The 15,237-nt window shown below is 39.2% G+C and overlaps 1 protein-coding gene across 2 annotated transcripts in view; it reads right to left on the minus strand.

Annotated features, from left to right (window-relative positions):
* The window catches only part of mon2 (MON2 homolog, regulator of endosome-to-Golgi trafficking), a 172,080-nt gene extending 167,425 nt beyond the window's left edge, over positions 1-4,655 (minus strand). For both annotated transcript variants that reach the window (XM_028810523.2, XM_028810510.2), the window contains exon 1: positions 4,144-4,655. In XM_028810523.2, coding sequence (XP_028666356.1) covers positions 4,144-4,251 — 108 coding nt within the window. In that variant the 5' untranslated portion in view covers positions 4,252-4,655. The remainder of the gene's footprint in view (positions 1-4,143) is intronic.
* Between the last annotated feature and the right edge of the window lie 10,582 nt (positions 4,656-15,237).

Below are 15,237 nucleotides of genomic sequence, written 5' to 3' on the forward strand. Positions count from 1 at the left end.
CAAAAGGCCATCCATTCATCTTTAAAAGCTGCAATAAGTATAAATGAAGCTCCGAGTGATACTTTAATTACAGTATGAATCAACTTGAAGAATCCATGCTTTTTCTCAAGAGCGATTAATTCAGAATGGGAATGAGAAATTAATTATGTATAATACCGGTAATATAATTCATATTTTATGTACAAACAGAAATGTACTATAGTTCAAAAAGTAATTTTACAGATTTGAACTTCAATTTGATGAATAAATGTGTTCTTAATTATAAATTTCATAATGAACACTTAAGCCTAGGAAAAATAAGCCTACACTACAATAGAAAATATTAAACTATTACTAACACTTTACTAATCACAGCATTAACGACATCTCTTTGTCACCTAAAATATTATTTTAAGGGTTGGAGGATGGTCAAGGGGTGTGAAATGAACGTTACCAGTTTTGAATCTTCAGAGTCTGTGATGATTGATCATTACTATAAGAGCATTAAGGATGAAAAGTCAGTAACTCGTCTTTCATCTCACTCAATAAATCAATAAATGCTGTGTTATCATCCGCAGTAGACTTTGCAATGTGCGATAGCTAATGTAACTGAACTTAAGGCTCAATTAACATATGGTGGTAACTCGAACTTCTTTGGAACCCATCAATGTACAGTAAGTACAGTATTCAAATACACACGGCTAAATGGCCGAAAATAGTGAACACACTCACAGAATGAAATGTGGAACACCCCATAAGAATGACATCAAAAGAGAGAAATGGAAAAACTAAGCAATTATAAATTTAAAAAAAAGGATGAGTGTCAGCACTGTTGCTTGAGATGTGAATGTAAAGCACCAAATCACTGCTCCATTCACTCGTTGACTCACTTTATCTGCCAGCACTTCAACTGCAAAATATGGCAAACACTGAATATGTGCATGTGATGTGTAAAGTCATTTTAGATAAAGGCACTGGCCAACTAAATTTTTTTTTTTTTTTTGTTCTTTATTTCGCCTTATACAATTTCTTGTATTAGGAATTTGGTAGTTTTCGCATACCCCTTGGGGTCAGAGCGCAGGGTCAGCCATTGTACAGCGCCCCTGGAGCAATTACAGGTTAAGGGCCTTGCTCAAGGGCCCAGCAGAGCAGGATCTCTTTTTGGCAGTGACGGGTTTTGTATACACAACACTAGGTATTTCTAACTGAATTAAACATATGTATTTTCATGTCAATCAAAAGGAAAGGTTAACCTCCATTATTATTTATTTATTCTTTGCTTTGTGGATAGGAGCAAGACACGAGAATAGCATGCATGTGATGACCTTGTTAAGCTTATCTTATTATGACCACTGTGATAGCCAATAGGCCATACAGTAAATTCTTTTCACTGATCCCCTTCTAATTTTTTTTTTAATTTAGTACAATTACTCATTAGAATTATCAAACTGCTGTACTGTGAGATGGCACAGGCAACTTCAGTTCAACATGTGAATACTATTTATCTACATTAAAATGTTTATAATGTATTATATTACTCATCTATATTATTTATTCATAGTAACCTTTTTGACAGTAGGGTCACAGAGAATCTAGTCCTATCAACACAGCGAAGGATGCAAAGCAAGAAGAAGTCACAGATTGTAAGATGACCATAATTACTAATACTGGGCCATTTACAAAACATCAGTTAGACTAACACGTTCAGCAATTATGACCACAAATAAAATGACGTGATCCATGAAACAGATATAACAAAAAAATGTGTCTGACTTTGTCAGCACAAAATATGAACTTCACAGAAAATATGAATGCTGAAAAGGTAGCAAACGGCAGAGGTTAGTACTGCAGCCTTTTAGTTTCCAGTTCAGTCTTTAGCTGCTTGCAATCTGCACGCTCTCCCAGTATTTTCAACTCTCTTTATTTCAGTTTCCTCCCATAAACTGAACAAGATCGACAAGTGTGAGCTGGGTGTGTGGACTGAATGCTAAAGTGGCCAAACATCCTATTTGATGTTGTTTCCTGCTTTACTCAATGCTGCCTGGACAGGTTTCATTTTTGAGACACTAGAAAGGAAAATGGATGAACAACAAACACGTTGTGCCAGCTAAATTTAGCAATTAAAAGAATATACAAAAGATGCACATATTCTCTAAATATATTACCCATTAATTAGGTCACTTTACTTTTAAATAACAAAACATTTGTAAGTCTGCATAATCAAATGTACGTTTGTGAGGAACTGAAACCTGTCTTCATGGCAATGGCCATAAGGCAAGAACCAGCCATTCTAAACAACTATATTTAATATTCAAATGCATTGTGCATTTGAATAATAACACTTAAAACTTACATTCTGACATATCTACTAAAATGCACATTAAAATAGTGGTAAAAGTATCTGAATAATATAAGTTTACTTGGGTAGACGTGTCTGCGTAAAAAATTAGAAAAATATAATATATCCAGAAAAGTACAGTATTTGGAAACCATACACAATGCAACTCATAAGTAATTTTAACAGACACCACAGAGTGAAAATGATAATTCCAAGTTTTATAAGGGTCTGCAAATAAAAGGGTGCCTGGGCAATCAAATTAATCTAAGTGCTCAAATAACTGTTAAAAGTAGGCTTAATGTCATTTATTTAATTCTAAACAGTTCAGTAAAAGTGTTGGAATTATAGAATCAAATTCAACACTGTCATTTTCAGGACTAAGCCCTCTGTAAAAAGCAAACTACGTATATAATGATAAAAGTATATTTTATTTCTGTAGTGCCTTTCTCATGCTCAAAGTGCTTACTGTAAAAATGAAATATAAAATTGTGTTACTGTATACTAGGCGCTACTAGAAATCCTGACAGAAATGCAACATTTAAAGTCATGAGCAGGTTTGCCTTAAACTCCCACAAAGAAAGTCTTAGCATTAACTGAAGAAACTGTGGCACAGGCCTGGCTGTCAAAGTGAGAAAACAGCACAGCTAGACAGAGCCCACTGAGGGCCATGCTCAGCACTCCGAGACAGCCTGCCAAATCTAAAGTTCCAGCACTACAGGGGCATTGGGACATAAGGCCTTACAGTCAGCTGGAGGCAGCTGGGATTTGCTCATTATAGAACTGGCCTTGGTTTTTTTTTTCTGTCCAAGATTGCAAGGCACAGCAGGGTCCCAGGACCATAACCGACATAAACTTTGATCGGCGAAAAAAATCCTGTTCAAATTGTGGATTGTACTTGAAAGGCTGCACTTTTTTTTTAAGCTTTTGCAAAAATTCTTTGTGGTGATACACACCCTGACGTGCACAGCAAATCTCCATCTGCAAAAATAATAGGGAAAGTCCTATACCGGTAAGCACTCAGTGTAATTTTCCACCAGCTGCCAAAACTGAGGTGCTGACGTTTGCACCAACAAATTTTTTAAAATGACAATCGTTGTGTGAAGTGATCGCCATTAAATCACGATGAACATGGATGCTGGGGGATAACGATATCTTATCAATACCTAAAAAATTACATTCTGAAGGAAAACTGGTGTGGGCTAAAACATTTAGCCATTTAAATAAAGACGGTTGCGATGTGGCAGTACGCTTTAGTCGGGTAGCGCTTCGGAGCTGTGCCATGCTTGGAACCAAAAACGTAAAACAGCGCGGGCAACTAACTGATGGACAGGAGGGCAGAGCCTCTTACCTGCTCCGAAAATTTACATACGTGGCATACGCTTCAAAGTCCTCTCGCCCTCAATTAACTTTTTAAAATTTCGTGGACACGGGCAGCCTGACAGAAGAAAGGCTATCCTACTAGGAGCTTCGCGTAAACTAGACGAAACGATCAGACAAACACAGTGATCCGAGAAAACAATGTTTTTAAGCGTTACAACCGCGCTTCTTTGGAAACAAAACCGCTCAGTCCAGATTCGTTGGACATCGGGAAATCTCAGTCTGCAACTTGTTTGGATGCTTAAACAGCGGATTTACTCTTCATACCCTTCCTTCCCCCCAACATCTGCGCCAACTCGGCCCGCGCACACTCGCACGGTCGGCGCCGGTCTATCCAAGCACACTTCTCTATTTTGTTCATGAGAGCCCACTAGGACCCCCTTGTCTTCTGTCAGTAACAGCCTGAAAAATTCCAAATTATCAAATAACCAACACGTCGGCCTGCTTACCTCTTTGACAGGAGGAAATTTCTTCTTGCACTCCATGGATAGAGATCGCAGATCGGTCTGCATATTCTCAAGTAATTTCTTCACAGCTTCGGGGCTGCTGGTCGACATTTCTACCTCTTCGATTACTCGTAAGTCTCCCCTCTGAAAATTGTGAAAAATGTTTCCGTTGACAGGAACAATTAAACAAAAATAAAGAAAGGTCGTGAGTTAATCGCCTCAGTTACTACAATAGAAATTGCACCCAAAAAGGAAAAAAAGAATTACGGAGAAAAGGCAGCGAGCGCTACGCAGCGTCCATTCAGCGCTGCCACTCTCCCTGTCTGTGCCCCTTGCCAATCAGCGGGACAGCACGCTGCACCCACTCAGCGGCAGCTCGCAACCATTGTAATCAACAGCTGCCCTCCTGCCCTGCATGAAGATTTCAATACTGCTAAATTTCAGTTCGGACTTCGTCGGGCACCCAATCATTTAGATGTGCCTTAGCGATCCCATAATTCCCGAAACAGGCTTGACACGTCACTCACACTTCCGTAAACAGTGCTGGCAGACCTAGTCGCATTTGACGCAGCGCCCCCTGCCGGCGTTCATTCGGCCGCCTCGACTTCGCCACTCGACTCACGTCTCTGCTGTGGTGCGGTGGCCCTCTGCTGGTTTTTGTCTTCATTATGTCGCGGCGTCTTGATGGCAAAAATGAATATTAACGTAGCCTACAACATTTCAGGTAGGAGAGGTTTACTGCAGTGATGGAACAGCATTTGCAAAAACGTTAATATGTCAGTGGGTGGTTAATAAAAATAAAATAAATTAAAATAAAATAAATGCGGAAAAAACGACCACATATAATTTAGGTGCTTAAGCATTCCATCCTTCAGGTCATGTATAAAAAGCTCAGCAGAGCCAGATGCTCATTATGGTGAATGTCGGTTCAAAGAAGAGATCTCAGTGACACCTATCTGTGTATCTGCATGTCCGTCAGTTAGCTATGGCTCTGTCATTCCAACAGACGGCACCTCATTAACATTTGTAGTAATAAAATGTATTGCATTTGCCATTCCAACAGACAGTGCATCACAAACATTTGTAGTACTAGACACGCAGACATTTAACCATTTATTAAGGTGGATTCTTAATTAGGCCAGTATCAGTGAGTGTAGGTATGCGCCTGCTTGTGGTCTGTAAAGGACTGGCATCCTTTTCCTGCCATGTACTCAAGGTGTATTTTAGAAATGGATGAACAAAGAAAATTGAAGGTATTTTACTTTTTTTTATATATTTTATTTTTCGAAAACAAAAATATTTTATTCGCATGTTACTTAATCAAACATATAATAATCACACAACAGATAAAACCATTTAGTTTAAAATTAATACAAAGAAAAATAGAAATACAAAGGATTCAGGTAGTTATTAGCCTGGTAAATAAACCTACAAAGATTGTCAATGTATCTTGTCCAAAATGGAACTTGTACATATACCACATTCACAGTTGAGCAAAACTTGATTATACAAGTTAATATTATAAAGACTTTCACAGGAATTTTTTTTGGCATAATTCTTTTTTCTACAAAATACTAAATTTCAAATATTTTCTTAAGCCTACGTTACATTAGATGACCTTTCATGCAATGTTCAGTCATAGCCTTCATTTACATAATCTTAGCGATTCAGGGGCAGTCGACAGAGTGCTCCTGTGAAGCCAATTGCGTAATGTAACATACCCAGACATTCACTCCATCTAGTCTCAAAATCAAACAGGTCTGCTTTTGTCTTTAATTGGAGGGGCGCACTATGTATGAATGAAAGCTAACAACAAATGAATGCTTATCTGGAAATACAATACACAGCAGGTGGCAACAAGGAATAAAGAATGTGCATGTTTTGATCTTCGCAAGCAGAAGAGAGGCTTGTCTTTTCTGTTGTCTCATGCTTTACGTACTAAAACAGAATGGAAAGAAGAACAAAGGGCCAAAACTGCAACTGAACTCACCCTACCTGTTAACCCCTTCATACAGCAGTTGCTAAGACAGGCAGCAAGGGGGCTTTGGGCCTCAAAAACAGAAAAGAGACTTATCTTTCTGATGTCTCATGCATTACATACTAAAACAGAATGGAAGGATGAAAAAAGGACAGAGATTGCTGCTGAAATTGCTGCACTTATTAAATATTCATAGAGCACATTACTGGCTATCAGAATAAAGGGGCAAGAACGACTATGCTAGATGGTCAGCACACAATCACTAAATGTGACATTACCTGTTATTTAAATTGACATGGTCTAGCAACAAGATCAGCGACTGAAGTTGGCTAATCTGACATATCCCATGACTAGAACCTGCATAATGTGGCATCGGCTTTACGGAAAGTCTTCTTTACGTTACATACCTCAACATATTTTTGCAATATTTTTTGGAATGTTGTTTTAGTATTTTACAACTGCTAGCAACTAGAAGCTTAATCAAATGAGCCTAAAGAATGGAATGGTCCCTCATAGACATCTTATGTTTAAAGTTGTCTAATTATATTCAGTATGTATTTATTTGTGTTGCGGAGGGTTACCCAGATGGCTAGGATGTACCAACGCTTAAACTGACGCAAAGCATGGAGCCTAATATTTGCACTAGAGAGAGACAACACCCAACATATGTTTTATTTCTACACAGCAGTGTGGTAACAGAAAAATTGATGGGGCAGTAGGTCATGCAGGTATACCAGATTCCCTGGTATGCTCTAGACATAACATAATTGCAAGCACCTTAACAAAAGAGAATGGTCCTAGGCAGGATTCAGAAGAGATTTCGCCTTGGGTATTAGTGAGCAGAGCAGTATGGACCTCTCAGCTGATAGACAAAAATGCAATGGAATGTCAATATCACTCGACTGATAGAAGAACCCACTGTATGTTCTCAAGTTGGAGAAGCTGGGTAGTGCTACTTTTTAAAAGTTCCAATAGGTATGAGGCTGGTTGTAATCCTCCAGCCAGTGAGGTGACAACATGTAATTTTTGACTGGAAGAGTTATTTTTGTCCTTTAAAATCAGGCAGTGTGGCAACTGCTTGAAAAGATAGCCCTTATAGAGTAACATGCTGTAGCACTCAATGTGCCAGTGAGCCCTAGCCTGGTATAATGGTAACCAAAGAAGAGCCTTTCCTCACGGCAAATGATATTCTGATCCCTGTTGGCAATGAAAGCTGCCTCTTGTCAGTGTGCATATTGAAAAAGAGTTGGCATGAAAGCTCAGTAGCAAGAGGACACCAGGTTCAAAAACAAGAGAGATGTAGATAGACAGGAATTTGGAAAAAAAAGGAGTGCCTTGGTGATACTCGAGAAATGGGAAAGTGGGTTAACTATCTTACATGTCACACTAGCACGAGAAAGCCCAGAGTGACAGCTGAGTTTATTACACCTTGGTTTACTTTGTATACTTTGTTTATCTCTCATTTGTGTGTTTACTTTTTTAATAGCTTGTGTGACTCATTTGTGTAAAGTGCCACAAGATTACTCATTCCTGTTGGAGTGTCCATAACAAAAATATCTGGCTGTATAATGATCTAAATTTTGAGATCACTTCATTTCCTTATATATATCGAATAAAATGTTTTAGCTATAATTGCAGCCTCTGACAAGCAGTCCTAACCTAGTCACAAATTATTTGCCAGCTCCCTGTATTTGTAATTTTCATGAAATTTGCATGTGAACAGACACATACTGTGCTATTTGCATGTGTTAAACAGGGCTTTTGTTTGACCAATCTCCCAAGTGTGAGCATAGCAACTGGCCTCAGATCTTTCTGTCAAACAGGAGCAGAACATACTTGATGCTGTTTCAGAGTTTAATCCACTGTTTTATGGAGGAGCTCACAGGGGCACGTTCTGCTTACATTAAGATGACTTTGACAGCCAGGCTTTTGACAGCAGGGATATGAGGCCTTGAAAGATTTATTAGCTGGTCAAGGTGTATAGAGTAAGATGTGTGCTCGGTGCTGCTGATGGTAAGGTGAGCTTGTGCATTTTCTGATGATTTTTGTTTTGTATTTGTTTCCTAAAATAGCATTATTCTTGTTTTGATTATATTGACTTTAAGTTCTGAAGTGTTGCCATAGATGTGCCATGTGTTCAAGTTTTGCTGAAGCCCCTTTTCAATGTGCCAGAAGACCCTTAACCTTGTAGCCATCTAGTATCAGCTCATGTCAACCTACAGCACCTCGGGCATAAACTCCAGGCAAGCACACTAATAGCATTGTTAACACAGTACAGTATTTTGTAGCGTTAATCAGCACAAAAATTGGATTTTATTCCACCTAATGGCATGACACTGTTAAAATTCCAAAATATATATTTGCTACAAGTAATGAAGATTATCCTAAGTATTTTACTCTACATAATTCCATTAATTTTTTATAAAGTATTTTTTTACTTTGTGTGGTTGAACCCTGTGATGGACTGAAACCTTATCTAGAACTGTTTCCTGCCTTTCACCATGTTCTGCCTGAATAGGCTCTGATTCCCAAACATAAAACACTTTAAAAAATAATTATGAACTTTTAGTCGATCGATAGATTGATAGATACTTTATTTGGCCCCATTGGGAAATTAAAATATTACAAAAGGTCAATATATACACATACACACATACTGTGGATGGTTGGAATGAGCACAGGGTGGCTGTATAAAGTGTTGGGGTGCCAGCTAGGTCATCCCTTTTTAAATGCAGGGGCATACAGCAAACAAAATAAGTGATCGAGGGTGCAAAAGTTAACATAAATAACCCTTTTGGCCCTATCTAAAACGGCTTTAATAAGCAGATCACAGCATCTGAACTCCATCCTCAATGAAGTCCGGTACCAAATGAGATGGTGACATTAGGGGGTGTCAGATTCTTATTGCTCTCAGGCCGGAAGGGGCAAAGTTAGTTGCCCTCAAGGGACATCTTCTCTCTGCCATGGAGGGGAAAAGAGATTAAACTGTTAGTGATAGTGCCCTGAAGGTATCCCACTGACACTTTCGTTGGAAGGGGGTGCAGGTTAAAATGTTGGGGCACAAACATGGTCGTCCCTGTTTAATTGAAACAATAGTCCAAACAAAACATGCGCTTGATGGCACTAAACAAATGAAAATCAAGGTCCTAACGTGAGGAACCTTTCTCGACTGATAAAGCATGTCAGCACCATGCTGGAAAGGAACTCCATCCTGTGGTGCTTTCTCGTAATGAGTTATTTACCCTCACTGGGCATCTTCTTGAGACTCTGGTGGTAAAAGCGGAGGATAAATTTAGTAACAGTGCCCTCTCTCGACTCATGGTGGAAGTACACTCCTTAGAAGAGCCCAGAGGATGATCCACTGAGGCGTATGCATGACAATATATATAATTTATTGTGACAACTCTAGATGGCGTAGTAGCCACTCAACCTGACACAGACAGATGCAGGAGGCACAGCTATAAAAGTTTATTTTTATTTTCTTCACCTCGTGGGAAACGCATTCCCCATTTCCCACAGGCACAACAAAGTCCAAATAGCACAAGCAGAGCACACAATACTTTACTTCTTTTCCTCCTCGGCAAGCTTTGTCTCCCTCCGCCCGACTCTGGCTCACCGAGTAGTGTCCACTGACCCCTTATATAAGGCACCCAGAAGTGCTTCTGGTGCTTGTTGTCCCACTTTCAGCAGCACTTCCGGGTGTGGCGGAAGAACCGCCCACACGGGCTCATTAACAGCTGCAGCACCCCCTGGCGGCGCCTCCAGATCCCAACAGGGCTGTGTCCAACTCCATCTCCCATGAAGCTCTGCGGGAGTCCGAGGCACCATTGCCACCCAGGGGGGCTGCCATCTAGTGTTCCGGGGGAGGTAATGCTCTGTCCACACTTGCTCACCCTGTCCTTCCCAGGAAGAGGTGTCGCCATCCACAACATTATATATATATTTTTTTAATATATCATTTAATATACTGTATACCGTAAATATAACAAACACACACAAGAACTTTCTGGCTTGGATAATAGGGAGATGCTGCTGTCAATAACAGGGTTGGGAGTAAGATGACCTGCTCAGGTTGTACAAATAGTTTATATTTAATGTCATTAACATTTGAATAGAGTAGTATAACAGAGATTTGAATAAAACCACTTTAAAAAGAAGTTAAGATCAAACAAACAATAAATGATAAATTCAAAAGAGCATACACAGTTGGACCAAAGGAAAATTTTTCTTACAGATTCTTTGTATTCTTTGCAGTTACATTTAGTCTTACATATTTAAGGCTCTTAAAGTAACGAATACCATATCCTTACCATACCATATCAAATCCCACCATTATTAAAATGTAGTCTCTTCACCAAGGTGGGTGAATATTGTTGTAATTCTTAGTTTCATTTCCTTTAGAAGAATCCTAGCACATTATTTTTCATATTTTGCTTATTACTAAGGTTGTTGTTATTTTTTAATATATCTGACTGGTGATATCATCAAGATGGCATTTTGAGCTTGCAACTTTCATGAGCATTATTTTGTTAGCAGTGGCACTTTTTTCCATCATTTTGACTTATGTTCAGGAGTATAAGGCAGTTAGAAATCTTTTGACTTTCCTTTCAGAGCTACCTTACTTAGTGTTTTTTGATTTTGATGATTTAGCTTATTCTATTTCAGTCTCTTTAGCTGATTATTCTTTTGTTTTGCATCTTGGTGCTTCATTTTCGAAAAATCCTCATAGACAATAGTAAAGGTGAGGGGCAGACATCTATATTTTGTTTTTTTCTTTAACAACATAAGAAATGTGACAAGCAAGAGGAGACCATTCAGCCCATCATGCTAATTTCTTTAGCTAATACCTAAGCTGCCCCAATATCTCAATCAGATCCTTCTTGAAGGTTGTCAAGGTTACTGCTTCAACTACATGTCTCAGTAGTTTGTTCCAGATTCCCACAACTCTTTGCATAAAGAAGGGCTCTTAAATGCACTTCCTATTAATTTCCACTGGTGTCCTCGAGTACAACACTAAAAGAATTCTGCTGGATCTATTTTATCAACGACTTTAAGTATTATCAGGACCTGGAATAGGTCGATACATAACAGAGGTCAATACACTAGTGAGTTATAAATCAGCAACCATAGTTCAAGTTCAGAGGACAAAACTAAACTTGTATTTTAAAATATGAATTTAAATGTTTTTTTTCCTATCGCTTAAGTCTTTGTTGATCTTTTCCGTTCATCTGAATCTAATTTCCAACACTGTTTAATGTGCAACAATCTGCTCATGAGATTAGAAGGTATTCAATGGTGTGCAGGCACACTAATTCTACACATTTCAGCTTTGGCATTATACTCTAGTGGGTGAGTACTGCTGCCCTTGTTCTTGACAATTTCAGTCAGGTTTTAGAACAAATCACAGTACAGAAACTGCTCTCATTAAAGTAGTAAATGACTTGGGGGTTAATGCAGACAGAGGCCGTTTATCTGTTCTCATCATCTTAGATCTGAGTGCCGTAATTGATGCCATTGATCACAATATTCTTAGAAATCGCCTTAGTCAATGGGTGGGCCTCTCTGGCAGTGTGTTAAATTGGTTTGAATCTTACTTAACAGGTAGAAAATTCTTTGTTAGTTGTGGTAATTATACTTCAAAGATACATGATATTCTATATGGTGTTCCAAAACGTTCTATGTTGGGTCCGCTGCTCTTTTCGATCTACATGCTTCCATCAGGTCAGATTATCTCAAGGCATAATGTGAGCTACCACAGCTATGCAGATGACACACAACTGTGTTAATCAATAGCGCCTAATGACCCTGACTCTCTTGTCTCACTGACTCAATGTCTTACTTGTGTTTCTAAGTGGATGAATAGTAATTTTATCAAACTAAATAAGGAGAAATCAGAAATCTTAGTGATTGGCAAAAATGGATATAATGAGGGTATCTCTATATATAAAAGACCAAGTCGCCCGACAATGGGGTACGCACGCACGACAGAGCCCTGCCCGCCAACTCTAACCCTTCTCTTGCGTCCACCCTCGCTCTCGAGGCATAAGCAGGCAGTGCGCATGGGGTACGCATGACAGAGCCCCACCCGCCAACTCTAACCCTCCTCCCGCATCATGGGATATGCACGACAGAGCCCCGCCCGCCAACTGTAACCCACCTCCAGTGTCCACCGTCGCTCTCGAGGCATGCACACTGCCTGCTCATGTGCCCGCCCCCAACTCCTCACCAAACACATCCTGAGTCGCTTTGGTCTGTGCTACAGTCCACATGCACCTCTGAGCCACATTGACTGTTCATTTTCCTAACATGGCCACCGCTTCACATGTATTTCATGGAAACAACTCTTCTTTCAATGTTATACAAATTCCTGCATCAGGTAACTGTTTCTTTCTATTAGTCAGATATTTCTGGAAAAATGTCATCGACGAAACTGTTGCTCTCGAACTTCGCAACATGGCTGTAACCTTTGTTTGCCAACATTTGGATAACTTCAGCGACATGCTGTCCGTTGTTCTTAGTCACGGAAGCATAGTCATACTGTCTGCTCAACAATACGCTGACTACATGAATACTTCCAGAGTTTATGGTGGCGAGGCAGAAATTGTGGCAATGTCCCAAATACTTCCAGCTACTATCATATCACCATTCACTTCCGAGAACGTCCTTCATTCCCCGAAGAATTTCTTAGCAGTCTTACTCCCACTGGCATGCCTCCGCATAAACTCAAAATTAAAATTGGTTCAGTCGTCATACTTCTCAGAAACCTCATGCCAGCAAGAAGTCTCTGTAGTGGCACTAGACTGACTGTTACCAGCATTCACCACAATGTACTGGAGTGTAAAACTATCGCAGCTGCTACCTCACAAACTGTCCTTATTCCCTGACCCCATCAGATTCAAATTTGCCTTTTACTTTTACACGCAGACAATTTCCTGTTAGATTAGCCTTTGCAATGACAATTCATAAGGCACAGGGCCAAACTTTCAAAAAGATATACCTGTATCTCCCAAAACCAGTTTTCAGTCACGGACAATTGTATGTTGCTCTCTCCAGAGTTCCATCTTTTCATTCACTCACAGTCGTATCCTCAAACCCACCCCATTTGGACAACTGTGTCTTTCAGGAAGTGTTCACCCATCAATAAATAATTATGCGGCGTATACTACACCGTGGGTCGGCTAGTTAGAAATAAACTTGATCCATTAGGCTTGAAAGTCAAGACAGAGGTAAAGAATTTAGGGGTAATTATTGACTCAGCATTTTTTTATTTAAAAAATATAGCAAAAATTAGACCCCTTATAACTTTGCAAAATGCTGAAAATTTTTTTCACATTTTTGTTTTCAGTACTCTAGGTTACTGTAACACACACCTCTCAGTTCTACCCAAAAAAGACATCAATCGATTACAATTAGTGCAGAATGCAGCTACTGGAATCTAAACTAGAAAAAGAAAATCTGAGCACATCTCTCCAGTTTTGATGTCACTACACTGGTTACCTGTGCCATTCAGAATTTACTTTAAAATACTGCTTATGGTTTACAAAGCCTTAAATAATCTCGCTCCATCCTATATTTCAGAATGTCTTTCACTTTATATCCCAAATCGTAACCTTAGATCTTCAAATGAATGTCTGCTTATAATTCCAAGAGCTAAACTTAAAAGAAGTGGTGAGACAGCCATCTGCTGTTATGCACCTAAAATCTGGAACAACTTACCAATAGAAATTCGCCAGGCTAATACAGTGGAGCACTTTAAAAAAAAACAGCTAAAAACCCATTATCTTAATATGGTATTCTTATAGCTTCATTTTAGTGTAACCCTGATGTTCTGTATATGCATTGAATTATCATTTTTTTCATGTCTCCAAAATCTGTACTAACTCCTACTTTCTCTGCTGTTCTCTTTCCGGTTTTCTGTGGTGGCGATCTGCACCACCATCTGGTCAAAGCACTGTGCAGTCCCTACATTAATGGATTAAAGGCCAGAAGTCCATGTGACCATTATCATCTAATTCTTCCATGTGAAACCTGAAAACCATGAGGACTGATTGAGATCACTTATGTTAGATAGAATGCCTCGAGGGGGCTGGGTGGTCTTGTGGCCTTGGAGCCCCTGCAGATTTTATTTTTTACTCCAGCCATCTGAAGTTTTTTTTTTTTTTTTTCTGTTCTCCCTGGCCATCTGACCTTACTTTATTCTTTGTTAATTAGCATTGCCAAATTTTTATCTTTTTTTCTTTTTTTCTTTCTTCGTCTTGTAAAGCACTTTGAACTACATTATTTGTATGAAAATGTGGTATATAAATAAATGTTATTGTTGTAGTTTTTGCCCTTCATTGGCTAGATCTGCACATTAAAAAGCTGACAAACATGCAACTAAATAACAAGATACACATCATTTCAGACACTTTAAAATCCAACTTTCGTTGGGCTCGGTGCTTTCTAACATTCCCCCTCCTGCATTATTTAGAAAAGCAGCAACATATCATTTGTTAAATAAAGTAAAACACTATCGAAATGGCTGCTCTACAATGACATGATACAACCTCCTTGACATTACCTTTTATGTTGTTATCATCTATAGACAGATACAAGACTGTCTAATGTATTAGAACACTGAAGAGCAAACTGGTGATTGGTAGTATTGATTAACACCATCTAGTGGACAACCCCACACTCTGATTGACAGGCTAACCCTAACTCAAACCCTAAGGCCAGCTCCCACATTGCCAGCAGACCCTCAATTTCACACTGGACAAGCCCTGTGTAATGCAAACTGCTTTTCCTAGTATCTGAGAAATGGTGGTACATGGAGATGATGAATTACATTGCTCATTCTTGTCTTATATCAGTGTTGACTGGTTGCACATTTGTGATCTACACAATGTTGGTAAAGGAGCTTAAGAGTGGTTACAAAAAGGTGAATCAAAGTAAAATAATTATTGTGACCATGACGACCTTTTGCATGACACAGCACATGCATTACATGCCTAACAACATACAGCGTCCTAATAACCAGAAGCTTCAAAATGGCAGTGCCCATGAAAAACATGTTTAGGATCAAGTGCTAGAGGACAAGATTACAAAATTGTCCATCACAAGTGAGGAGCTCCAAACGA

The sequence above is a fragment of the Erpetoichthys calabaricus genome, chromosome 1 (genome assembly GCF_900747795.2).
Source record: "Erpetoichthys calabaricus chromosome 1, fErpCal1.3, whole genome shotgun sequence".
Classification (NCBI taxonomy): Eukaryota; Metazoa; Chordata; class Cladistia; order Polypteriformes; family Polypteridae; genus Erpetoichthys; species Erpetoichthys calabaricus.